Source organism: Staurois parvus, unplaced genomic scaffold, assembly GCF_062004578.1.
Source record: "Staurois parvus isolate SC_StPar_1 unplaced genomic scaffold, SC_StPar_1.0 ptg000871l, whole genome shotgun sequence".
NCBI lineage: Eukaryota > Metazoa > Chordata > Amphibia > Anura > Ranidae > Staurois > Staurois parvus.
In genome coordinates, this window is record NW_028318667.1 from 762043 (window position 1) to 788233 (window position 26191).

The following is a 26191-nucleotide window of genomic DNA, read 5'->3' on the forward strand; positions in this document are numbered from 1 at the left end:
AAACAAAGACTGCTTTTGTATCCTGATAGTTACCCTTTTTCCATACAGTTTGTGAATGAGGTTATTCCTTAATGTCTCGCTGGTGCGTCTGCAAAGTTCTTCTGCATAAGGAGAGTTGATTGTATTTACACAAGGATTTTTAATCCGGAGGTCTTGTGGTATGAGATTCCCCTTTTTGCATCTTGAGAGAAAGAAAATATCACTGTTGATCTGTATTTCCTTTGTGATTAGGTTGGTTAACTGCTTCTTTATGCGGCTATATGCAGTATCTTCCATTTTGCTTGAGGTGATTGTAGCCGTATTAGTGCATTTGTGACAGGAACAATTGGGTACTGTCCGTGATACTTTTTTTATTAGCACTAACATACAACTTTGAGGACAAGCTTTCGGGGAATGTCCCCTTCTTCAGGTCTAAGCAGTACCGAAACAAAGATTTAGCAGAATGTTAGAAGAGATGTAGGGGATGGGAAAAAAAAACAGAGATAAGACACAGCAAAAGCAAAGTCTGGGGGGGGGGGGGTGGAGGGGAGACAACACTAGCAGAGGCAGTCATGCTTGAGCTGATAGTCATAAAACTGTTGGATAATGATTGAGGAATCCCATGTCCAAATTCAGGCCGTTATCTCTTAATATTTTAGTTCTTAAAGGAAATTTCAAACCCATTCAGGAAAGAAAAACTTTTCAACTAAGAATGATAATTCTATTTGACACAATAGATAACGGCTTGAATTTGGACATGGGATTCCTCAATCATTATCCAACAGTAAATTTGCTTTCGCGTCTATTTGTTAGATGCTTTCTTTAGTAAATGTCTTTGCCATCTAAAAGTAGACGGATTCCAATGAAAAGTAGACTTCAGCCTACGGAAATGCGCCTAGACGCTATTTATGCACTTTAGTAAATCAGGACCAAAGTGTCGGAAAAAGCTCGGTCTTCGGGTGGTTAGAAGAGTGATATACAAAATAAACTTCTAATGCTGGGCATAAAATGCCCTGCCCCCCCAAATGACCCCTTTTTTGAAAGTAGACACCCCAAACTATTTGCTGAGAGGCATGTTGAATCAATAGAAGAATTTATTTTTTACCACAAGTTTTTGGAAAATGAAAAAATAAATAATTTGGTTTTGTTTGCACAAAATTGTCACTTAAATGATTTATTGCTCACGCATGCCATGGATATATGTGGTATTACTCCACAAAATACATTCTGCTACTTCTCCCGAGTATGGGGACACCACATATGTGAGACTTTTTGGCAGTCTAGCAGTGTACAGGACCCCAAAATCCAATAAGCACCTTCAGGCTTTTAAAGGGCTTCATTTCCTCATAAAACTTCCTGACTACTTATCACAGTTTCGGAGGCCCTGCAATGCCAGAGTAGTACAACCCCCCCCCCCCCCGAACACACCTTTTTGGAAAGTAGACACCTCAAGGAATTTAATTAGAGGTGCGGTGAGTATCCTGCAGATCTCATCTGTTGCCACAAGTTTTTGGAAAATGAAGTAAGAAAACAAAAATATATTGTTTCTTTTCTAATTTTTAAAAACTTTGTGAGAACAAATGAGATATGCAAAAAGCTCACCATACCTCTTATTAAATTGCTTGGGGTGTCTACTTTCCAAAAAGGGGTCACTTGGAGGGGTTTGGTGCTATCCTGGCATTTCAGGGACTCCAAAACTGTGATAGGTAGTGAGGAAGTGAAATGAAGACGTTATGCACATGCAAAACTTCACTGGAACTGCGTGTGGTGTGAACTGTAAGCAAAAACATATCTGGAATGTATCTTGAGTGCGTTTTTGTAGTGTGAACTGCCCTTAATGGTTTCCCAAAAGAGTTACATTCAAGATTTGCCATGAATGATAACTGTCACAGTTGCTTGTCTCTTGACCAAACTGTCAATACATCCTAAACCCATCAATTTAACAGTTAAAAAAAACATTCCCGGCAAGTGTAGGAAATGTAACTCTCACATTTAATTGTGCTCTCAAACTGTCAAACCAAATGGCTAGTGTCACAACTAATCCCATGTACAGCACCATGAACTGTAGACCAAATAATGGTTAAGATGGAAACTTCCATGGTAAATGATAGGTGGATTTAATTCAGTTTAAAAAATATTTGATGGGGTTAGGTTTAAATTTAGACAAGGATAGCAAAAAAATACAAAATGACAAAAAAAGTTGCCATTATTTACACTTTTAGGATTGGAAAGCTGCAATATAGAATTATTTTCCTTTGTTTTTTGGTGTAATACCACACTAAGCTGGCCTTACACTGAAGCACACACACACAGAGCACATAGTGAAACAGCACACAGATTGCCCTTCATGTTAACCCCTTCCTTCCCAGTGCCAATAGTACAGTGTCAGTGCTTTTTTGTAGCACTGATCACTGTATTAGTGTCACTATGGATGTCAGTGACACCAAGTCAGTTCCCCCCCAGTGTCAGAATGCCCACCGCAGTCTCTCTATAAGTCACTGATCGCTGACCATTACTAGTAAAAAAAAAAAAATTCCAGTATATATACCACCATTTGTAAATGCTATAACTTTCACGTAAACCTATTAACCACTTGCCTACCGGGCACTTATACCCCCTTCCTTACCAGGCCAATTTTCAGCTTTCAGCGCTCTCACACTTTGAATGACAATTACTCAGTCATGCAACACTGTACCCATATAAAATTTTCGTCCTTTTTTTCACACAAATAGAGCATTATTTTGGTGGTATTTACTCACCACTGGGTTTTTTATTTTTTGCACTATAAATGAAAAAAGACCGAAAATTTTGAAAAAAAATGCATTTTTCTTAGTTTTTGTTATAAAATTTTTCAAATAAGTAATTTTTCTTCATATATCTTCACCAAAATTTATACTACTACATTTGTTTGGTAAAAATAACACAAATCAGTGCATATTATTTGGTCTGTGTGAAAGCTAGAAAGTCTACAAGCTATGGTACCAATCATTGAAAATTGGTCACACCTGATGTACCGATGCCCTATCTCATTTCTTGAGGCCCTAACAAGCCAGAACAGTACAAATACCCCATAAATGACCCCTTTTTGGAAAGTAGACATTCCAAAGTATTCGGTAAGAGGCATGGTGAGTTTTTTGAAGCTGTAGTTTTTTCCAAAAATTCTTTGGAAAATTAAATTTTATTTATTTATTTTTTCCCAAAAAAATTGGCATATTAACAAGTTATTTCTCACACACAGCACAGGCATACTTGCAACTACACCCCAAAATATTTTCTGCTGCTTCTCCTGAATATAATGATACCAAATGTGTTAGACTTTTGAACATCCTGACCACATAGAGAGGCCCAACATGCAAGGAGCATCAACAAGTGTTCTAGGGACATAAATTACACATCTAACATCTTGACTACGTATTACAATTTTGAAGGCCTTAAAGCACCAGGACAATGGAATTACCCACAAAATGACTCCATTTTGAGAAGCAAACACCCCAACCTATAATCCATGAGGCATAATGAGTCTTTTGAACATGTCGTTTATTTCCAAAAGTTTTCGGAATATGCGGGAAGAAAATGAAAATATATTTTTTTTACACAAAGTTGTACATTTATAAGATATTTCTAAAGCATAGCATGTAAATACCACAAAATACACTCCAAAATACATTTTGCTACTCCTCCTGAATATAACGATACCAAATGTGTGAGACTTTTCCGCAGCCTCACCACATAGAGAGGCCCAACATGCAAGGAGCACCATCAGGTGTTCTAGGGACATAAATTGCACATTTAACATCTTGACTACGTATTACACTTTTGAAGATCTTAAAGCACCAGGACAATTGAATTACCTGCAAAATGACTCCATTTTGAGAAGCAAACACCCCAACCTAACTTCCATGAGGCATAATGAGTCTTTTGAACATGTTGTTTATTTCCAAACGTTTTTGGAATATGCGGGAAGAAAATGAAAACCTATTTTTTTTTCCACAAAGTTATCCATTTATAAGATATTTCTAACACATAACATGTAAATACCACAAAATACACCCCAAAATACATTCTACTACTCCTCCTGAATATAACGATACCAAATATGTGAGACTTTTCCGCAGCCTGACCTCATAGAGAGTCCCAACATGCAAGGAGCACCATCAGGTGTTCTAGGGACATAATTTACACATCTAGTATCTTGACTACCTCTTACACTTTTGAAGGCCTTGAAGCACCAGGACAACTGAATTACCCACAAAATGACCACATTTTGAGAAGCAAACACCCCAATGTATATTCCGTGTGGCATAATGAGTTGTTTGAACATGTCGATTATTTCCCAAAGTTTTCAGAATATGCGGGAAGAAAATGAAAACATATTTTTTTTTACAGAAAGTTGTCCATTTATAAAATATTTCTAACACACAGCACGTAAATACCAAAAAAAAAAAACTCAAAATACATTCTGCTACCTCTCCTGAGTATGGCAATAGCAAATGTGTGAGACTTTTCTACAGCCTGGCCATATACAGAGGCCCAACATCCAAGTAGCACCTTTAGGCGTTCTAAGGGCAAAAATTACACATCTAATTTCTTGACAACCTAAAACACTTTTGATGGTTTTGGAGGACCAGGACAAAGGAAGCACCCACAAAATGACCCAGTTTTGGAAAGCAAACACTCCAACGTATTTTTTAGGAGGCATAATGAGTCTTTTGAACATGTCGTTTTTTTCCACAAGTTTTCAGAAAATGTGGAAAAAAAATTAAAACTTTATTTTTTTACACAAAGCTGTCGGTTTATAAGATATTTCTAACACATAACATGTAAATACCACAAAATACACCCCAAAATACATTCTGCTACTCCTCCTGAGTATGGTAATACCACATGTGTGAGACTTTTCTACAGCCTGACCACATAGAGAGGCCCAACATGCAAGGAGCACCATCAGGTGTTCTAGGGACATAAATTACACATCTAATATCTTGACTACCTATTACAACTTTGAAGGCCCTGAAGCACCAGGACAATGGAATTACCCACAAAATGACCCCATTTTGAGAAGTAAACACCCCAACATTCTATGAGGCATAATGAGTCTTTTGAACGTGTAATTTTTTTCCACAAGTTTTCGGAATATGTAAAAAGAAAATGAAAACTTTTTTTTTTTACACAACGTTGTTCATTTATAAGATATTTCTAACACATAGCATGTAAATACCACAAAATATACCCCAAAATACATTCTGCTATTCCTCCTGAGTATGGCAATACCACATGTGTGACACTTTATAACAGCCTGGCCACATACAGAGGCCCAACATCAAGGTAGGTGTTCTAGGGACATAAATTACACATCTAATTTCCAGACAACCTATCATTTTTGAAGGCCCTTCATATTTCTAACATATAGCATGTACATACCAAGAATTACACCCCAAAATACATTTGAGAAAATGGTAAGCAAAAGATTACCTGTGGTTTTAGTAGTGCAGTTGTCCACAGAGGAGAGCATTGATCCAGGCAGCAGGCAAGGATGTGGTCAGCTACATCAAAAGCAATTGTCCAGGCAGCAGACAGGATTATTGTCCATTGTCAGTACAGGAAGCAGGCAGATATATCATCAGCGCAGCCAAACCATTGGTCCAGGCAGCAGGCAGAGATGTGGTCAGCAGCCAAAGGATTGTCAAGGCAGAGACACAGCATAGCCAAAATATCAGTCCCAGTAGTAGGCAGGAACATGGTCCATGGTACAGGTAGCAGGCAGAGGCGTGGTCAGTTCATGTGTCAGGCAGCGGCATGTTTGCAATAAGTTGGCAGCAGGCAGAAATATCAGGTTTAGGGCCCCGTCAGCTAAGACAGGGGTAGAGGCTTCATCCCACCCATCTCTTCGAAGCCTCCGGACTAACAGACCCTTTTTCGGGAATTATAAAACCCAGAGAAAACCAAAAACTTAGTTTTCTCCACTCCGAAAAACTATTCTGAAGCCCCTCACATATGTGAGACCCCTGTATTATTTTGAATCATAATACTACAAAAGCAGGGCAGAAGATCAGTCCAAGCGGCGGGCAAAAAACGTGGTCAATTAACAAGCCGAGGTCAGTTCTGATGGAAAGCAGAGGCATCGTCAATAAACAGGCCAGGGTCATTTCCAGAGCAGGCAGAGATATGGCCAGTTTAGGCGGCAGGCAGAGGCGTGGTCGAATAACAGGCCAGGGTCAGTTCCAGAACAGGCAGAGGTATGGTCAGTTTAGGCAGCAGGCAGTGGCGTTGTCAAATAACAAGATAGGGTCATTTCAGGAGCAGGCAGAGGCATGAGGAGTGAATGGCAGGAAATTCATAATTACGTTTACCATACTTCACTAATATTTTACAGAAGTATGGTAACGGCGGAAACAGTAAACTATGCAGAGGCCTGGTTGGGAAGGACACTGAGGACAATAAAAGCTGGTGTCTCATCTGACTCCTCTTCTGGTGCACACCCAACATTTTTTTTGACGTCTTTGACCTCCTTCTCTGCGAGGGACTTTTTCAGGAAAATGCTGTTCCTGGAGTCTACTCACTACATCTGAGTGAACACTTTCTGGTGGGCCTCCAGGGTACAAAAGGGCAGTGACAATTTCTTCCTGATACCAAAGAAAGGACATGGGTGTCTCGGTGGATTTCCGGTAGATTATATATGTGTTATAAACGGCCAAATTAAAAAAATAAATGGAGACTTTTTTATACCAATGGCGGGTTCTTCTTACAGCAAGGTAGGGCTGGATCATCTGATCATTGAAGTCAACTCCCCCCATGAATAAATTATAATCATGGACACATTCTGGTTTTTGGAATGTGCCATTTCTTCTGGTGATTTGCACGTGGTTGTCATTATGAATTGATGAGAGCATGTAGATGTCTCGTTTGTCCCTCCACTTCAAAGCCAATATCTCTTCGTTCCGCAAAGTCACCGACTCCCCTCTCTGTAGTCTTGTGTTCACCAGCCTTTGCGGGAATCCCTTCCTATTCGATCTCACGGTGCCACATGCTAGTGTTCTCCTTCGGTGAAGATTGCGGAAAAGGGGTAAGCTGGTGTAAAAGTTATCAACATAGAGATGATAACCCTTTTCCAAGAGTGGAAACACAAGCTCCCAAACAACTTTTCCACATGCTCCAATATAATCTGGGCATTCAGGGGGATGCAGTTGGCTGTCCTTTCCTTCATACACGAGGAAGGCGTACATGTACCCCGTGGCTCTGTCGCATAACTTATAAAGTTTAATCCCATATCGGGCCCTTTTGCTGGGGATAAACTGCTTGAAACTCAGCCTGCCACTGAAGGGGACAAGTGACTCATCCACGCAGATGTGTTTGTCTGGGACAAATAATTGGGCAAATTTATCAGAGAAGAAATTAAGGAGTGGCCGAATTTTATATAGTTTATCATATTCTGGGTCATTTTGGGGAAGGCACTGGGTGTTATCATTGTAATGCAGGAACCTCATGATCATTTGATATCTTGTTCTGGACATGACTGATGAGAAAACTGGCATGTGATAGATTGGACGGGTAGACCAGTAGCAGTGTAATTGATTTTTTTTTGTGAGTCCCATATTAAATGTGAGGCCCAAAAATGTTTTAAATTCCTCCACTGTCAACTGCTTCCATTGATAGGGACGGGCATAACATGAATCTGGGTTTGTAGCTATGAACTGTTGGGCATAGAGGTTGCACTGGTCCACAATTAAATTTAGAAAGTCGTTGGTAAAAATTAAATTAAAAAAATCAATAGGGGCAAAATTTTCTGTGTTTACCTGGACTCCTGGCTGGGCAGTAAAAGGGGGGATGTTAGCTGCTCCAGAGTTAGAGGGAAGCCATAGGGGGTTTTGAAGGGCATATGGAAGAGTGGCATGGGTCCTAACCCTTTGGGGCTGAGGTAACACCTGACTAGGACCTGGTCTTTCTTGACGTCCTCCATTTCTTGTGGAAGCCACTGCTCTGCTAGTGGATGCCACCACGCTACTTGTGGTAGCCTGCTCCTCACCAGAACGCCTTCGTTTGATGGGCATAATTTCCTCCTCCTCCGATGATGATTCTGTAACAGATCCACTGCTTAAAACGGGCTCATACTCCAAATCAGAACCACGCTCATAATCCAAATCAGAATCATGCTCTGAGAGCTCCCCGCTGCTCTCGTCGGTCATGGATAAAATTTGGTACGCCTCCTCGCAAGAAAATAATTTTTTGGACATACTGGGACAGTTGAGGCTGCACTGATGGGTGCTGATGAGGCTGCACTTGTGGGTGCTGATGAGGCTGCACTTGTGGGTGCTGATGGGGGTACACTGCTAGGTCCTGACGAGGGTGCGCTGATGGGGATCCACTGATGAGAGTGCACTGACGGGTGCTGATGAGGCTGCACTTGTTGGTGATTATAGGGGTGCACTGCTGAGCACTGATGAGGGTGCGCTGTTGGGGGTGCACTGATGGGTGCTGATGAGGCTGCACTAATGGACACTGATGAGGTTGCACTGATGTGCAATAATGGGCTGCACTGATAAACTGCCACTGATGTGCTCTGATGGGTGCTAATGAGGATCCACTGATAGAGTGGTACTGATGTGTATGAATAAGTGGCACTGATGTACACTGATAAGCTGCAGTGATGAAGCAGCACTGGTGGACACTGATGAGCACTGATAAGTTGCAGTGATGAGACAGCACTGATGAGCACTGATAAGCTGCAGTGATGAAGCAGCACTGGTGGACACTGATGAGCCCTCACTAATGGGCACTGATGAGCACTGATGAGCCCTTGCTGATGGGCACTGATGTGCACAGATCGGCACTGATGAGCACCGATATGCACAGTTGAGCACTGATGGGCACTCACTGGTGGGCACTGATGAGCACAGATGGGTACTGACAGGCACCGATGAGCAGATGGGCACTGATGTGCACTCACTGGTGGACACTGATGAGGACAGATGGGCACTCACTGGTGGGCACTGATGAGCACTGACAGGCACCGATGAGCACTGATGTGCACTCACTGGCGGGTACTGATGAGCACAGATGGGCACTCACTGGTGGGCACTGACATGCACAGATGGGCACTGACGGGCACCGATGAGCACAGATAAGCACTGACAGGCACAGATGAGTACTCACTGGTGGGCACCGAGGAGCACAGATGAGCACTGATGGGCACTGATATACACACTGGCAGGCACAGATGAGCACAGATGGGCATTCACTGTTGGGCACTGATGAGCACAGATGGGCACTGACAGGCACCGAGGAGCACTGATGGGCACTGATGTGCACTCACTGGCGGGTACTGATGAGGACAGATGGGCACTGACGGGCACAGATGGGCACTCACTGGTGGGCACCGAGGAGCACTGACAGGCACTGATATACACACTGGCAGGCACTGATGAGTACAGATGGGCACTGTAGATCACAGATGGGCACTGATGAGCAAAGATGGGCACTGTAGATCACAAATGGTCACTGTAGAGCACAGGGCACTGTAGATCACAGATGGGCACTGTAGAGCACTGATGGGCACTGTAGATCACAGGTGGGCACTGTAGATCACAGGTGGGCACTGTAGAGCACTGATGGGCACTGTTGATCACAGGTGGGCACTGTAGAGCACTGATGGGCACTGTAGATCACAGGTGGGCACTGTAGAGCACTGATGGGCACTGTATAGCACTGATTGGCACTGTAGAGCACTGGTGGGCACTGTATAGCACTGATGGGCACTGTAGATCACAGGTGGGCACTGTAAAGCACAGGTGGGCACTGTAGATCACAGACAAGGCACTGTAGATCACAGACAGGGCAGTGTAGATCACAGATAGGGCACTGTAGATCACAGACAGGGCACTGTAGATCACAGACAGGGCACTGTAGATCTCAGATAGAGCAGTGTAGATCACACTCACAGTTGTAAGAACCGATTCTCTCTCCTTTCCTCACACTCGGTATTGGTGTGAGGAAAGGAGAGAGAAAACCCAGCCATGACCCTGCTGTGTTTACATTTGTGATCGCTCTGTCCAATGAAGAGCGACCACAAATGTAATCAGCAGCTGTAAGTGGCTGTTCACCCCCCTCTTCCTAATGTCCTGTGTCTGAGGGACACAGCCGTCACGGACAGTACCCGATGCGCGCCGCCGGGGGCGCGCGAGAAGCGCGATCACGGGAGGACGTCATATGACGCCCTCCCAGAACTGGCCGGCCGCGGTGAAGCCGTCATTCGGCTATGCGCGGTCGGCAAGAGGTTAATTTACACATATTGGGATTTTTTTTTTAATCAAAGTCATGTAGCAGAATACATTTTGGCTTAACTTTTTGACGAAGTTTGATTTTTTTTATTTTTTTACTCAACATGTTTAATAGCAAAAAGTAAAAAATAGTTTTATTCTCAAAATTCTTTTATTTATAGCACAAAAAATAAAAAATGCACAGGTGATCAAATACCACAGAAAGAAAGCTCAATTTGTGGGAAAAAAGGACGTAAATTTAATTTCGGTGCAGCATTGCATGACTGTACAATTGTCAGTTAAAGTAATGCAGCGCTGTAACTCGAAAAATGGCCTGGTCAAGAAGGGGGGTAAATCCTCTGAACGCCAAGTGGTTAAAGCATAACCCCAGCACACATCCCATATAAAAAGTACAGTTTAGGGAGAGCTTTGCTTTTAGAAAATACATATTTTTTTAGCAAGGTGTGGTGGGGGTGGAGTAATTTCTAGAAAAAAATGCTGATTTTAACAGATTGCAGATTTTAAAACCTTAAAAAAACTGTGAATATGCACTGTTAAAACAAGCAAGTAAATCTTAAAACAAGCGGAAAAAAAAACTCATAACCTCTTAATATTGCAAAAACCTGTACTTATTTCTCACTAAGCAAAATAACGATAGGTAAAATATTAATGCGTATTGCAAAAGCAAACTGATATGTCACATAAAAAGTTACGTAGAACTAATTAGTTTCTGCATATCTGTGAGCTTTAATTAATAACAACCGTCTTGGGAGACACAAAGTAACCTATTTTTTCTCAACAAAAGCGTGGCGGGAACGTTCAGCCTTATGCTGTGTTTCCTGGGGTAGGAAATAAGGGACGATCACTCGACAGCGGAAGTAGAGCGAGTTTAGCATTTCTGGTTTTACGTTGTGAGGGTTTGTCGAGGCGGGAGAGTTTGGTGAAGTATGGCTACATCTGCCAGTATTGATGTGGACGCAACTCAGCACCTAAGAGACATTTTAAAACTTGATCGCCCTGGGGGTAAGAGGTTTTCATTATTGTGTGGTGGAACGAGCTTTTGAATAAGGTGTTGTCGGGAGTGGTAGACTGCTGTGTATGATCTACGGAAGTGCAACAGAGATGCAGGGGTTTATGCTGTAAGAAACATATTTATAACTGTTAAATATTATCTTGACCGTACTTCCACTACAACATTGTTTGCAGACTGGTAAATGCCATTCCACTACTTAAAGTGGTATTAAGTGATTTATTTATTTTTTAATTTTTTTTTTCTAATTTAAAAAAAAAAAAAAAGTTAAACTTTACGTGGTATGTACAAGGATAATGCATAGAGAGGTGGTTTACTTTCTCTCTTTCTGTCTCCCACTGGTGCTGTCTGCTCCTCTTCTCCTATTGCCACCTCAGCAGGCTGTGTGCTGCGGAGGCACCCATGCAGAAACACTCCCAAGCTGGGTTTTGTGCGTCAGTAGACACAGCGTGGCTCTGTTACTATGACTCTGCTGTGTTCAGTGTGTCCTGTAAAAACAGGAAGATAGAGAAGCACTGGATCCATGGAGGAGTCAGATTAGTGTTTAGAGAAGGGGAGGCATAACCAGTGGTGTGGGACACTTTTTTTTTTTTTTTTTTATCTTACTGGAATGCATTAAGGTAAAGAAAAAAGCATTTTAACTTTACAACCATCAGGTTCATTACACCAGCTAGATATGATATATTTGGGTTGCTCAGTGTTCTGCCAATAGTTAAGTTCTTTATAATTTTTAGTACATATATTCATTTAAAACACGTACTGACCTTATTCCATAAGGTAGGATTAGGTTGCACTGAATAAATACATACCCAACATGAGAAAACCTTGAATTTTGCATGCACCCGTAAAATGGTGACAAAGTTAAGGATCCTTTTTACTTTGTTTAGGTGATGCATTAAAAGACCCCTATGGGTCCTCAGTTTAGTGTTAAGAGTTCTGGTGCTAGAATGAATGTAACGTGTATCGCAGTCGGCGGTTTCATGCATAGGCATCCAATGTGTGGATTTAGTCTTTGTGTTAAGTGTGGGTGGGTTGCCTCAAAATCTTTCTCCCCCCCCCCTTTTTTTTTTGTGGGGGGTGGATTTTATGTGCTTGGGTATAACTTTTCGACTAAACAAAACTTTTTTTTTTGTTTTATCACATGGGGGACAAAAAGTTCCCTGTGATATAAAAAAAAATATGTTAAGACAAGTTCTCTTTAATGAGACATCTAGGGTTTATAAGACCCTGCATGTCTCATCTGTGCTCCACTGAATGTAATACAGTGCAAATCGCACTGTATTGGGCAAAATGTTCAACAGGGACCCGGAAATGACATCATATACATTGCTTCTGGGTCAGGAACAAGATGGGGAGGAAAGCTGATGTGTCCACTCTCCTCACTCCCCTCGACCCATTAGCATCGGGGAATGCTGGGCCTAGCCTGCAGATGGGCAAACAGAGCTTAGTATACATGGTGGGTTGGGGCTGCACTTTACCAGGTTGTGTGGAACCATTTGGGCGTTAGTGTACCCGCTCAAATGCTTGCACCTGACAAATAAATCCTGCTGATTGCTCACAGCAGGGCTAAATGTAAAAAAACTACTTGCTTGGCACCTGGAACTGCATGCTCCTGGCATCGAGCGATATAAATTGCGCCTCCCTTGGTGGCTACTACAGCTTCTAGAGGGATCTCACAGGTATGGTATATACAAAATTACTTTTATCCAAACTGGACCACTGTAAGAGCTTATGCACACTGCAGCTGATAAATTCCCTTTTAGGAGCTGTTCAGCCTTTTTTTTTTTTTTTCAGTAGCCCCTGAACTCACCCTAATGTTTTCCTATGTGTCCATGTACACTATGTTGTTTACAGGCAGTTGAGTTTACAGTCGTTTTTTTGAACGCAGAAAACGTGCGTTCAGCATTAGATTTTATGAGCGTTTCAAACGCAAAATGCTTGTAACCGCATTTATAGGCGTTTGAAATTTTTTTTTAACTCTTTTATTTCCAGATGCTGTCCAGAGCCTTTTTTCATCATGAAAAATGCATGCAAAGCGTTTTCCTGGTACTCAAATGGACCTAGCACATCATACTTTGAGGTTTTGCATGAAAGAGAATATGTTAGACGCTGCTGCAATAATTTATGCACAGAAATGAGCTGGAACACATCCAAACACCACAAAAAAAAGACAGCTAATTTCAACAAATACTGCGCTCTCTCTCTCTCTCTCTCTCTCTCTCTCTCTCTCTCAGTGTCTGAAATAGTTAATTTTTTTACTGTTTTTCATTGCATTCTGGGCATTTTGGAAAGTCTCCTGAGGTTATCTTAAAAAAAAAAAAAAAAAAAAAAACCAAACACTTCTAAACGCAAATGCTTATAAATGCGGTATGCAAACCAGCAGTCTGTTTCCATCGTTCAGAAGTGTCTTGTGTACATGGGGCCTAACGGAGTAAAAATATCTATATCTGGAGTTTTTCTTTAACCACTTGCCACTGTTCTGGCTGTTTTGCTACAACACTTATTCACTTGGTTCTATCTAAGATTATAAATGTAATAAGTGATTGCAACCTTTTCTCTATACATGAATTTAGCCAATCCTCATGTGGCTATTACCAATAATGTTAATACCAAATGATAACTGTGCAAAAAATAAAGATCTAATTTTATTTACACAGCAAAGAAGCTGACTACTAATCAATAATGACAAAATAAAAAGTAGTAATTTTACAATGCACATACAGAATGTTACCAATACAAAGAAAGATGACAATAGGAAAGAATATTACAGAAACATCCTAATGACTGGTCTTCCAAAGAGGCAAGGGGAAAAAGAGACAGAATGCCATACGTTTTATACCTCCTCTACATTCCAAGTAAAGAGACACCCTTCAATAAGTTTCAATATTTTGCCATTTCTTGTTCAAAGGGGGGCACTGTGACTTGTGAAAGATATTGGCCAACTGTAAAGGTAATGTCCAAGAAGCATACCTCCTTTTTGAAGCTAGTTCCCGCAGGGAAATCTATGGCAATACTCCTTAGGAGGTGTTAGAAATGATGACTTCAGGGCTTATTCAGCTGGATGGCCCTACAGTCATAAACTTCTACAGGAAACCTTCTAAGGGGGGTATTGAGGTGATGCAACAGATGATAAATAAGTTACAGGAATTGAGACCCCTATCAGAAGTTCACAATAATGTTAAAAATTATTGTAGGCCCAAAATATCTATCACACCACCCACCAACTGTACATTTACTGCTAGTGGACGGTACAGCCAAGAACCACTGCATAACCATACATTGCGGTAAACTTCCTGGTTTTCGGGAGCATATGCATGTGCCCCCTGCTGACCTGTGGTGTGATTAACAGCACGAGCTTGTCAGCAGGTTGCAGCCAATGATTTTGTCTGTACACCTGCTGATTAGCTGTGGCCAATCACAGCACAGAGTTCTGTGTTTACAAACACACAAAATAGTGATCTGGCTGTTAATTCTTTCTGAAATCAACTGAGATGAGGGAGAGAAGACAACCAGATCCTGTAATTAAAAAAAGCATACATTTGTTAGGCATACAGTTAACCCCTTGAATGTTCTTCTGATCACCCCTGACATCCATTAGTGTCATTAATAGTGTATAGTAGGGATGCACCGAAATTCCAGCCACCGCAACATATCGGCCGAAAATAGCCAAAATGTAACCGATACAGGGGACTGTGTGTGTGTGTGGGCGCAGCGGAGAAAGGCAGGCGAGGAGCAGTGTATATAGTGACTGACTGTCATATGTCGGTGCTGGTTTTTTTTTTTTTTTTTTTTTTCACTATAGCTCAGAGAATGATCTGTCACTCTCCCCAAGCTAAAAGAAACCATTTCTTTTTAGTTTCATTCCCGAGCTAAAACACAGTTTCCTTTTAGCTCCGGGGAAAGTGACAGCTCATTATCTGAGCTATAGTGAAGAAGGAAAAAAAAAAAGACAACAATTGCATTTAAAAACCGGCACTGACGTTTAGTGACAGCCAGTGAGGGAGCCTCTCTGTATACACTGCTTCTCTCTTGCTCCCTCCTTGCACACACTGCCCCGTACAAAGAGGACCTGTCACTCATATGCTATAACATAGGGGACTATTGGTCCCTTATGTGATAGCTAAAGATAAAAAAAATTAAAATATACATGAAAGTAGAAGAAAAAATACAAAAAAATTGGCGCCTCCCCACCCCCACATAATCAGTGATTTTGGTTTTAGTTTGGTTTTTTGCAACATGCATTCTGATTTTCCGGTATCGGTTTTGGCACCAGAATTTATCATTTCGGTGCACCACTGGAGTGTAGTATTTTCACTGAGCACTATATTAGTATCACTAGCGATCAGTGTCCCTTCCAGACAGTGTCAGTTAGCACCGTGTTGCCCTCCATAATATCGCAGTCATACCATAGGTTGCTGATCACCACCATTACTAGTATAGCTACATAAATTCCAGTGTATATCCATAGTTTGTAGACACTAAATTTTTTACACAAACCAATCAATATACATTGATTGGTATTTTTCTTTCCCAAAGACGTTTGTTTTGGCCTAACTTTATGAAAAATTTTGATTTTATTGGATATGTTTTAGAACAGTAGAAAATAGTTTAAAAAAAAAAAGTGGTGATCAAATACCATTAAAATAAAGCTCTGATTATGTGAAAAATATTATAAAAATTTAATTTGGGTACAGTGTTGCATGACCAAGCAATTGCCAGTTAAAGTAGCGCAGTGCTGAAAAAAAAGAAAATGCTCTGGTCATGAAGGGGCTAAAACCTTTCAGAGCTCAACTGATTTATTTAGTGGTGGTCAACTTGACAAAGATTGGAAACCCCAAGTGCTGCCCCCAGATGTATCCAAAATGACATTCAATAGTTTTTCTTTCTATAAATTTGCTAAAATTTATCATGGGATTATTAAGATATTTAACCACTTGCCCTCTAGAGGATTTGCCTCCCTTAATGACCAGGCCTCTTTTTGCTACTCTACGCTGCACTAATTCAACTGATAAGTGTGTGGTCATGCAATGCTGTACCCAAACAAAATTTGTTCTTTTTTTCACACAAATAGAACTTTCTTTTGGTGGTATTTGATCACCTGTGCGCTTTTTATTTTATAAACAAAAAAAGACCGAAAATTTTGAAGAAAAACGATATTTTCTACTTTCGGCTATAAAAATTTATAGTAAACTCAAAGTTAGTTATACATTTAGGTCAAAATGTATATTGCTACATGTTTTTGGTTAAAAAAAAAAAAAAATCCCAATAAGTGTATATTGACTGCGTTGTGTGAAAGTTATAGCGTCTAAAAGCTATGGTATAGATACTGCAATTTACGTCGTCATTTTGCTATACAGCACTGCACTAGTTTAACTGACAATTGTGCTGTTGAGCAATATGGTTCATAAATAAAATTTTAGGTTTTTTTTTTCTTCACACAAATAGAGCTTTCTTTTGGTAGCGCTTTTTTATTTTTGGCACTATAAACAAAAAATATTTTGAGAGATTTTTTTTTTTTTTTTTAAACTGTTTTTTTTTTTCATTTCTGTCATAAAAAATATCCAAGTACTAAAATTTCGTCATAAATTTAGGCCAAAATGTGTTCTGCTACATGTTTTTGGTTAAAAAAACCCCCAATAAGTGTATATTTATTGCTTTGTGTGAAAGTTATAGCGTCTACAAACTATGGTATAGATAATGGAATTTACACAGCTTTTACTTTCTGACTGCCCATCACATTTCTTGAGGTGCTAAAATACCAGGATAGTACAAACACCCCCAAATGACCCCTTTTTGGAAAGTAGACCCCCTAAGCTATCGGCCGAGAGGCATATTGAGTCCATGGAAGATTTATTTTTTCCCCACAACTTTCTGGAAAATGATAAACTTTTTTTTTTTTTTCACTAAGTTGTTATTTAAATGATATATTTTTCACACAAGCCATGGGTATATGTGGAATTACACCCCAAAATATATTCTGCTACTTCTACAGAGTATGGGGGTACCACAAGTGAGACTTTTTGGGAGCCTAGCCACATACAGGAGCCTGAAATCCAATGACCACTTTGAAAGCCTGAAGGTGCGTAACTTCCTCATTTCACTTCTGTCTTGGAAATTCGCTTTAACGAATTTCTCCTTCCTGTGAGTACTCGCAGTTGGATGCGCAGAAATCCCCCATAAAGCTGTGCGAATCTCGCTTACCACGACTGCAGCTAAACTACACGATTCCTGCCCATCCAAATACTTTGGTTCTGTTGAAATGTGGGGGTGGAGCTCCGTTACCCTAGAATGATCACACGACACTCTCAGGATGGTGTTGCAACTCACATAAGGGCTGATTTTAGACCCAGCTCTCTGTTTTATTAAAAATACACACATGCCCCCCACATGAATAAAGTCAATCCCCTCCCACCGAACAATGCAATGGGGAGTGCCTATACACAGGATGTACATTCCAATTGGAGCATAGCCTTTCCTATTATCTATCACTGGTCCTCCCCCATGAGCCTTCTGAGGTCAGCAGACTTCCTCCCCTTCCCCCCCATGAGCCATCTGAGGTCATATTTCCTGTCCTACTAGCTTCTATTGGTATGTAAATTCTTTGTACAAGCATCTCCTAAAAATATCAGTCTGTACCTGGATGGGCCCGATACGATCTTTATTAAAACACATCCATCCAAGATACAGTTCAGATTAGTAATGGGTTGTAAGATATGCATAAGCCTACACGTGGAGTTCGTACCGCTTGGCGCCTTGCGTTATGAAGCCCATGTGGTACCATGCTGCTGATATGTGGATACAGGCCCACGGTCTACTGACAGCAGCATTCGCATCGAATGCCGTGGTGGTATACACGCCGGTCTATAAGCGCAGATCTGCCATCTCATCCATTACCAAGCTGAGTACTGTAATACATACATTGTACATGCGCATGGCCCAATTGCAGCCTTCAGAGCTTTAATTAAGCCACACGAGAGACATATGAATAACACGTATATATGACACATTTAAAGTTCGACCAACAATACAAAATTTCCATGACACTTCCTCACTACCTATCACAGTTTCGAAGGCCCTGAAATGCCAGGATAGCACCAACCCCCCCCCCCCCCCTCAAATTACAAATTACCCCTTTTTGAAATGTAGACACCCCAAGGAATTTAAAAAGAGGCATGGTGAGTATTTTGCAGATCTTCTTTTTTTTTTTTTTTTTTTTTCCTCACAAGGTTTTGAAATATACAAAAAGAAAAGATGTTTTTTTTTCTTCAAATTTCAAAAACTTGTGGCAACAAATGAGATCTGCAAAATACTTCCCATGCTTCTTATTAAATTTCTTGGTGTCTACTTTCCAAAAAGTGGTCATTTGGGGGGTTGGTGCTATCCTGGTATTTCAGGGCCTCCGAAACTGTGATAGGTAGTCAGGAAGTGTAATGAGGAAATAAAGCCCTTTAAAAGCTTGATGGTGCTTATTGGATTTTGGGGTCCTGTACTTGGCTAGACTGCCAAAAAGTCTCTCACGTGATACTCCCATGGCATGTGTGAGCAATAAATCATTTAAGTGACAATTTTGTGAAAAAAAAAAAAAGATAATTTTTTTTTATTTTTCAAAAACTTGTGGTAAAAAAAAAATTATTCTATTGATACAGCATGCCTCTCAGCAAATAGTTTGTGGTGTCTACTTTCCAAAAAGGGGTTGTTATGGTGCGTTTAGTTTATGCCACACATCACTCACTCTTCTAACCACCTGAAGACCAAGCTTTTTCTGACACTTATTGTTCACATGAAAATAATCAGTATTTTTTTGCTAGGAAATTGCTTTAAAAAAATATACAATGTTTGGGGTTTAAATTAAACACCCTAGTGAATAAACTAGTGGGTGCTGCAATTTTTTATGTCACATAGTACTCGTGCAGTGATTTTTTTTCAAAAGAAATTTTAAAAATAAAAAAAAACACTTTTTTTTTTTTTACTTTTAATGCACAAAAACACAATATTTTGCCCAATTATTTGGTAAAATATAAAAGATGATGGTATGCCGAGTAAATGGATACCAAACATGACATGCTTTTAAAACTGCGCATGCCCCGTGCAATGGTGATAAACTGCATATGTTTTTAACTAGTTGCCGACCGCAGATAGCCAAATGACGGCTGCACTGCGGCCGGCCAGTTCTGGGTGGACGTCATATGACGTCCTCCCAGAACGCGCTCTCGGCGCGCACCCGGCGATCTCCGTGATCGCTGTGTCCTACGGACATAGCTGATCACGTGATGTGGTAAAAGGCCAATCACAGTGGCCTTTTACCACATGATCAGCGGTGTCCAATGACACGCTGATCACAGGGAAATGTAAGTGCCGGTTCTCGGCTGCACTTTCCTCACGCTGTCAGATCGTGAGGAAAGTACTGCCGAGAACCGGCAGTTGTCAGAGCGGGGATCGGCACCGATCATCGGGGCACTGATGATCAGTGCCCTGATGATTGGTGCCCAGCAGTGCCACCCGCAAGCTCCGCCCAGCAGTGTGCCCACCTGTGCCCACCCACCTGTGCCCACCAGTGCCACCCACCTGTGCCCACCCACCAGTGCAGCCCAGCAGTGCCACCAGTCAGTGCCCAGGGGTTGTGCCAGTCAGTGCCGCCAGTCAGTGCCCAGCAGTGATGCCAGTCAGTGCCGTCTATCAGTACCCATAATCAGTGTCACCTATCAGTGCCGCATATTAGTGCCGCCTATCCGTGACCCCTAATTAGTGCTGTCTATTAGTGCCGCCTATCCGTGCCACCTCATTAGTGCCGCCTATCAGTGCCCTTTAGTGCCGCCTATCAGTGCCCATCAGTGCTGCCTCATCAACGCACATCAGTGAAGGAGAAAAAATACCTGTTTGAAAAATTTTATAAAAGAAACAAAAAAACTTTTTTTTTTTTCAAATTTTTTGCATTTTTTTTTTATTTATAGCGCAAAAAGTAAAGCGCCCAGTGGCGATTAAATACCACCAAAAGAAAGCTCTATTTGTGAGGAAAAAAATGATCAAAATTTCATATGGGTACAATGTTGCATGACCGCGCAATTGTCAATCAAAGTGCGGCAGCGCTGAAAGCTGAAAATTGGCCTGGTAAATAAGGGGGTATAAGTGCCTGGTAGGCAAGTGGTTAATATCCATAGGCAACCTTTTAAAAGCCTTTACAAGCTACCATTTTAGATTTACAGAGGTGGTCTAGTCATAGAATTACTGTCCTTGATCTGACATTCTGGCAGTACCTAACATGCATGGTGCAACTGCTGTTTCCATACTGGGTCAACGCTCACGAACGCAGATGCGGGGGGGGGGGGGGGCGGGGTGAGGGTACTTAATTATTTTTATACTGCCCCCTTCATTATTATTATTATTATTATTATTATTATTTTTTATCACTTTAATTGCTATCACAGGGAATGCAAATATCCCCTATAACTTCAATGGGCATTGTCACATATTCTTTTTTGAGAAATCTGGGTTCTATCAGACTGTAGATATCTACTCTGCCCTTACATTATCTAATCAAACTAAGATCGGTGTGATCAGATGCTTTCCCAGTTTAAAAAATGGTGCTGTTTATATCCTGTGAAACTGAAGTGATGAAATGCTCATTGCTTCCGATTTCTTAGACTATAGAGATGATTGGCCCCATTCTGGTCTCCAATCAGTTCTATGGTCAGCTGGCAGAAACACCGGCTGCATTATCAGGTTGCCCCGATGGCACTGGACTGCCCGAGAAGGCAGTGGGGGAAGGGGGCATTGTCCCACACTGCTTTTAAAAGCAATACTGCAGCTAAATAGCCACTAGGATTGCTTTTACAAGAAAGCTGATCGCTGGCTGAAAAAAACAATACCGGGTTGATGCCTGCAGTTGTAGGCATCATCCTGGTATAACCATTCAAGTCCAGTGATGTACCAACCAGTACCTCGGTTTACGCATTTAATTTGTTCTGCAGGACATTTCGTATTGCGAAAAATTAGTAAACCGAAACACTGTTTCCCATAGGAATGCATTGAAAACCAATTAATCCGTTCCGAAGGTCAGAAAAACAATAAAATGACATGCTGTATTTTAGTAGCATTTACTAACTCATGCGGTGTTTTAGTAGTGATAACCATGTGTTAATGTTTCAGCTGTCATTGGGGTTCCCCACTGACAACTGAATGTAAAATAATTGTTGGCAATTCACTCAGCTGTCAGGTGCCAGTTTTTAAATGTAATTATCTTTTTTTTTTTTTCTTCTCTTTATTATACAGTAGTTCAGAAATTCAGCTGTCACTTTCCCCCTCCAGCTAAAAGAGAAAAAGTTTTTTAGTTTTTCCCCAAGTTAAAAGCAACAATGTTTCCTTTCAGTTTATTAAAAGATACAAAGTATCCTTTAGCTCTGGGGAAACTGACATCATGTGAGCTGTAGTGAGGAAAAAAAAAAGACGGCAATTGCATTTAAAAATTTGCACTGACATACACTTCGTATTGTGAAAAAATTAGTAAAAAATTTGTACACCGAGGCATTATTTTCAGTGGATTTTTATTCGTAAACCGAGGTATTACTGTATATGCTATGTTCTTTTTGGTTTTTTTGCATGCAGCCTGTGGACTGAATTAGGAAAAAAAAAGACCTCTCTGTCAGAAAAAGTGTGTGGTATGCCCACCATTAGAATATACCGCCCTGCATCCACCCACTTCTAATGGTGGGCACACATTAGGTCACATTTTGCCACATGCGCCTTTTCCAAGATTGTACAAATGTCTAAATAGTGGTACGCTTGAATAAAAATTGTCCACGTATAAGTGGTACCCCTTATGGAAAAAGGATGACACCAAGTCCCAAACTATCTTGCCACTACTCCCCATGTAGTCTGGGCATCCGAGGGGCTCCACGTGATTATCTATTCCCTCGTAAATCCAAAACTTATATGTATAGCCTGTTGCCCTCTCACAGGTCTTCATCTTGACCCCATATCTGGCACGCTTGATGGGGAGAAATTGTTTGAATGCAAGGCGGCCAGAAAAAGTAATGAAGGACTCATCAACGCAGATGTTTTGCTGGGGAGTATAGACAAATGCAAATTTTTTGTTATGGTGATTTGCGAGGGGCTGAATTTTGTTGAGCCTGTCAAATTCAGGGTCACCCCGAGGACGTCTGAGTGTATTGTCGTTGAAATGCATAAAACACATTATACTCATTTCTATGGCAGGTGAGAACACGGAGATATGATGAATTGGGTCTGTGGACTAATACAACCACAATTAATTTTTTCATTAATGGCCATGTTGAGGGTTAGGTGCAAAAAAAATTTAAATTCAGAAACCATAATGAGTTTTCATTTGAATGGTCTGGCAAGGTTTGAATTTGGGTTTGTGCCGATAAATAGTTGTACATATGAAATGCTTGTTGTACATATGTAATCTTCCTAATCAGGTGCACTATTCCCTTCCAAAATACTTGTATTTTTGGGCACCCCACCATATGTGATACATCGTGCCTTTCCCTCCACAACCCTGCCAACACAATGGTGAATTCTCCCCACTCAACCTATGTGCAACATTTGGTGTAATATACCATCTTACTAAGCACTTATAGTTCAATTCCACCTCTCGCATACTTATATTTTCATGAATTAATCTATATATCTTCTTTTGTTTTTCCTCATCTATTACCACCCCCAAATCCCTTTCCCATTTTCCTATATACATCGGCCTTCTATTTGTGTCTAATTCAGTGAGAATCCTATATATTTTAACAGTTCCGTGTTTCCCATCACCCCGTGATTCCAATAACCTTTCAAACGGATTCCAATCCTTTCTAGTTCTCAGGGGTTTCGGAAGCTTCCCAACAAAGTGTTTCAATTGATAACGCCACTCATCTATCCTTGTGAAAACTTCTCCCGTTTTCTTTTCAAAATCATTAAATGATCCCAGCTTCTCCCCCACCATTATATCCTTTAATTGCACATCCTCCTTCTTAATCCACTTTCCTGTGATACCCTCTCTGTACCCGGAGGGAAAAACTCTGTATTCCCTAGTGGCATTAACCACTTCCAGACCGGACACTTTTACCCCCTTCCTGACCAGGGCAATTTTCAGCTTTTAGCGCTATCACACTTTGAATGACAATTGCGCGGTCATGCAACACTGTACCCAAATGAATTTTTTACCATTTTTTTTAGATTTAGATAGATAAAGCTTTATTTTGGTGGTATTTATTCACCGCTGGGATTTGTATTTTTTTTGCTATGTAAATGAAATGTCCAAAAATTTTTTAAAAAAGTTTTTTTTTATAAAATTTTGCAAATAATATTTCATCATAAATCTTAGCCCAAATTTATTCCGTTATCTTTTTAGTAAAAAAAAAATCCAAATTAGTTTATAAGCAAAAATTATAATTTTTAACATTTTTTTTTACATCTTTATTTTATTTTTTTATATTATTTTTTATTTTTACATACCGTCACCCTAGCAGTACAGTGTCACCATGGTGACACTGTACTACTTGTGAGGGGTGATAAAGATTTTTTTTTTTTTTTTACACTGATTGCTTTTACACCCATATAGGATGTAAAAGCAATCATTTCTCTTTCTCTCTGTGTGCATTCCTGCACTCATTTGGAAATACAGAGTGAGCTGTGATTGGTCACAGCTTGTCACATGGTACAAGGCTTTTGTGAATAGCCTTGTACCATGTGACCTCTGTGATCATTCACAGATTTCACACATAGTAAGCAATGATGTCACAAGTGACATCTTGCTTACTACTTTGCATGTGATCACTGATTGGCCAATCAGTGATCACATGATCGGGACCTCGTACAGAGGTCCCGTCCGATCGGTGTTTCACTGTGTCCGGAGGACACAGCGGGCAACGGATCGCGGTGCTGCGCGCTCCCAGGCAGCGCGCACAAGCAGGGTGCGGGGAGGCCGTTTATAGACGGCCACCCGGCCCTGCAGTGCCACCGTCCGGCCGTTTATATACAATGGCCGGTCGGGAAGTGGTTAACAGTGAATTCAAATCCCATCTCCTCTGTTTGTGCAACATATCCTGGGTTATATATTGTTAGATGTTCTAACAATATATAATCCAGTCTTGAATACGTCTCATGTGCATGTGAAAAGAAAGTAGTCTCTATCCTTCTTATGCTTAATTCTCCATATATCCACCAATTGACACTCCTATATCAACCTCTTCAGTGATCTCAGAGACCTACTCTCTTCTCTCTGCACAGAAGAGGTTGCGTCCATCTGCGGATCCATACAGATATTAAAATCTCCAGCCACAATCAGACCACCTTTTTTAAAATCCATCAATTTTTTCAATACATTTTTCAAAAATATCTCCGGCCTCTTATTTGGACAATAAATATTAGCTACTGTACACTCAATTTCTTGTAATTTACCCTTTAGAAACAGAAATCTCTATCACTCTATCCTCCAACTCAAACCTTATATTTTTTGCAAACCCTATTGCTATTTCCTTTGCTCTTCTGATTGGGGAGTCTGCATAGTACCACACTGGGTAGTGTCTAGAGTTTAACTTCACATTTGTCTCTATCTCTAGATGTGTCTCCTGTAAAAAAAAACAAAAAAAAAAAAAACACCACTGAAGATCAATGTTGTAACTCTTTAAACAACCTAAATCTCTAACCCAGGCAATTTAACCCATTTATATTATAAGTTACAAACTGAATCTCTTCCATCCTTCTTTTAGCTCCTCTCTTCCCCTCCGACCCCTCTCTCTTTACTATTATGACTCTTCCCATGTCAGAGTGTTACCCTTTTTACCCACCCTCCTCCCAATCATCTCTCCCCCTATTACCACCCTCCCCCCTTTTTAGGCCTATAATTTTCCTATTAATCATTTGTGGGCCTAATCCCACCTTTGATTCAGTCCTTGGGGTTGAGCTCCGCCCATATACAGCTCTCCTTCCCTCCATCCTCCCCAGCGTCCCTCTATCTAATTCAATAAATTTCCGCCAACTCTCAGAATAGGAGGCTAGAAGGCGATGCCAAAGCCGGGGAGGAAAAAAAAACCCCGCCCTTCTCTCCCTCTCTTCTTTCCCTCTCTATTTTCCCCTTCTAATTATTGTATTTTTTGCTGCATAAGACGCACCTAGATTTTAGAGGCAGAAAATAGGAAAAAAAATATTCTGAACCAAATGGACTGCGGATATAGTACAGGAGATGACCAGAGACTGCGGATATAGTACAGGAGATGACTTCTGACCTTTTGGGGAGGAGTGGGTACCTGAATTTGACAGGTACCCGCTCTTACTTCGGAGTTGTTCTTTGGTTAGTGTCCGCTCTGCAGCGGGACCTTACCTGTTCCTCTATCCAGTGGCACGTTGTCTTCCTGGCTTCTGTAGTGTGGGCGCTCGGCTTGACAGCTGGGTGCCCAGTGTGCATGAGTGAGAAGCGCTACGCTTTGTGATTGGTCTGGCGGCTTCTGGGACCTGTCGTGTCCTTACCATTCACAAAGCGCACCGCTTCTTGCACATGCGCATTTGGCACCCGGCTGTCAAGCCGAGCGCCCACACTACAGAAGCCGGGAAGACAGCGCGCTGCTTGGATAGAGGAACAGGTAAGGTCCCACTGCAGAGCTGAGCGGCCGGCCCGGTATTCTGACGCGGCGGTGGAAATACCGGACCCGCTGCTCCATATTCGCTCCATAAGACGCACTGACATTTTCCCCCCTTTTTTGGGGGAAAAAAGTGCGTCTTATGGAGCGAAAAATACAGTAGCTGCCAATCCTCTTTTTCCATAGCCCATGTCTCTCCTTCTTCCCAATCTGTTATCTCTATTCTCTGCAAGTCAAGTCTATCACAGAAGTCTCTCATATCCTCAGGAAGTCTCAGAAAAGCTGTGACTCCATTTTTCCATCCGATTTAAACACGCCGGTAAGCCCCATCTATATTGCACATT

General features: G+C 41.1%; 1 protein-coding gene across 1 annotated transcript in view; it reads left to right on the plus strand.

Annotated features, from left to right (window-relative positions):
- The first annotated feature begins 11111 nt into the window (after window positions 1-11111).
- LOC149443196 (enhancer of mRNA-decapping protein 4-like) overlaps window positions 11112-26191 on the plus strand; it is a 190828-nt gene continuing 175748 nt past the window's right edge. The window contains exon 1 of the mRNA XM_089655786.1: window positions 11112-11255. Coding sequence (XP_089511912.1) covers window positions 11180-11255 — 76 coding nt within the window. The 5' untranslated portion in view covers window positions 11112-11179. The remainder of the gene's footprint in view (window positions 11256-26191) is intronic.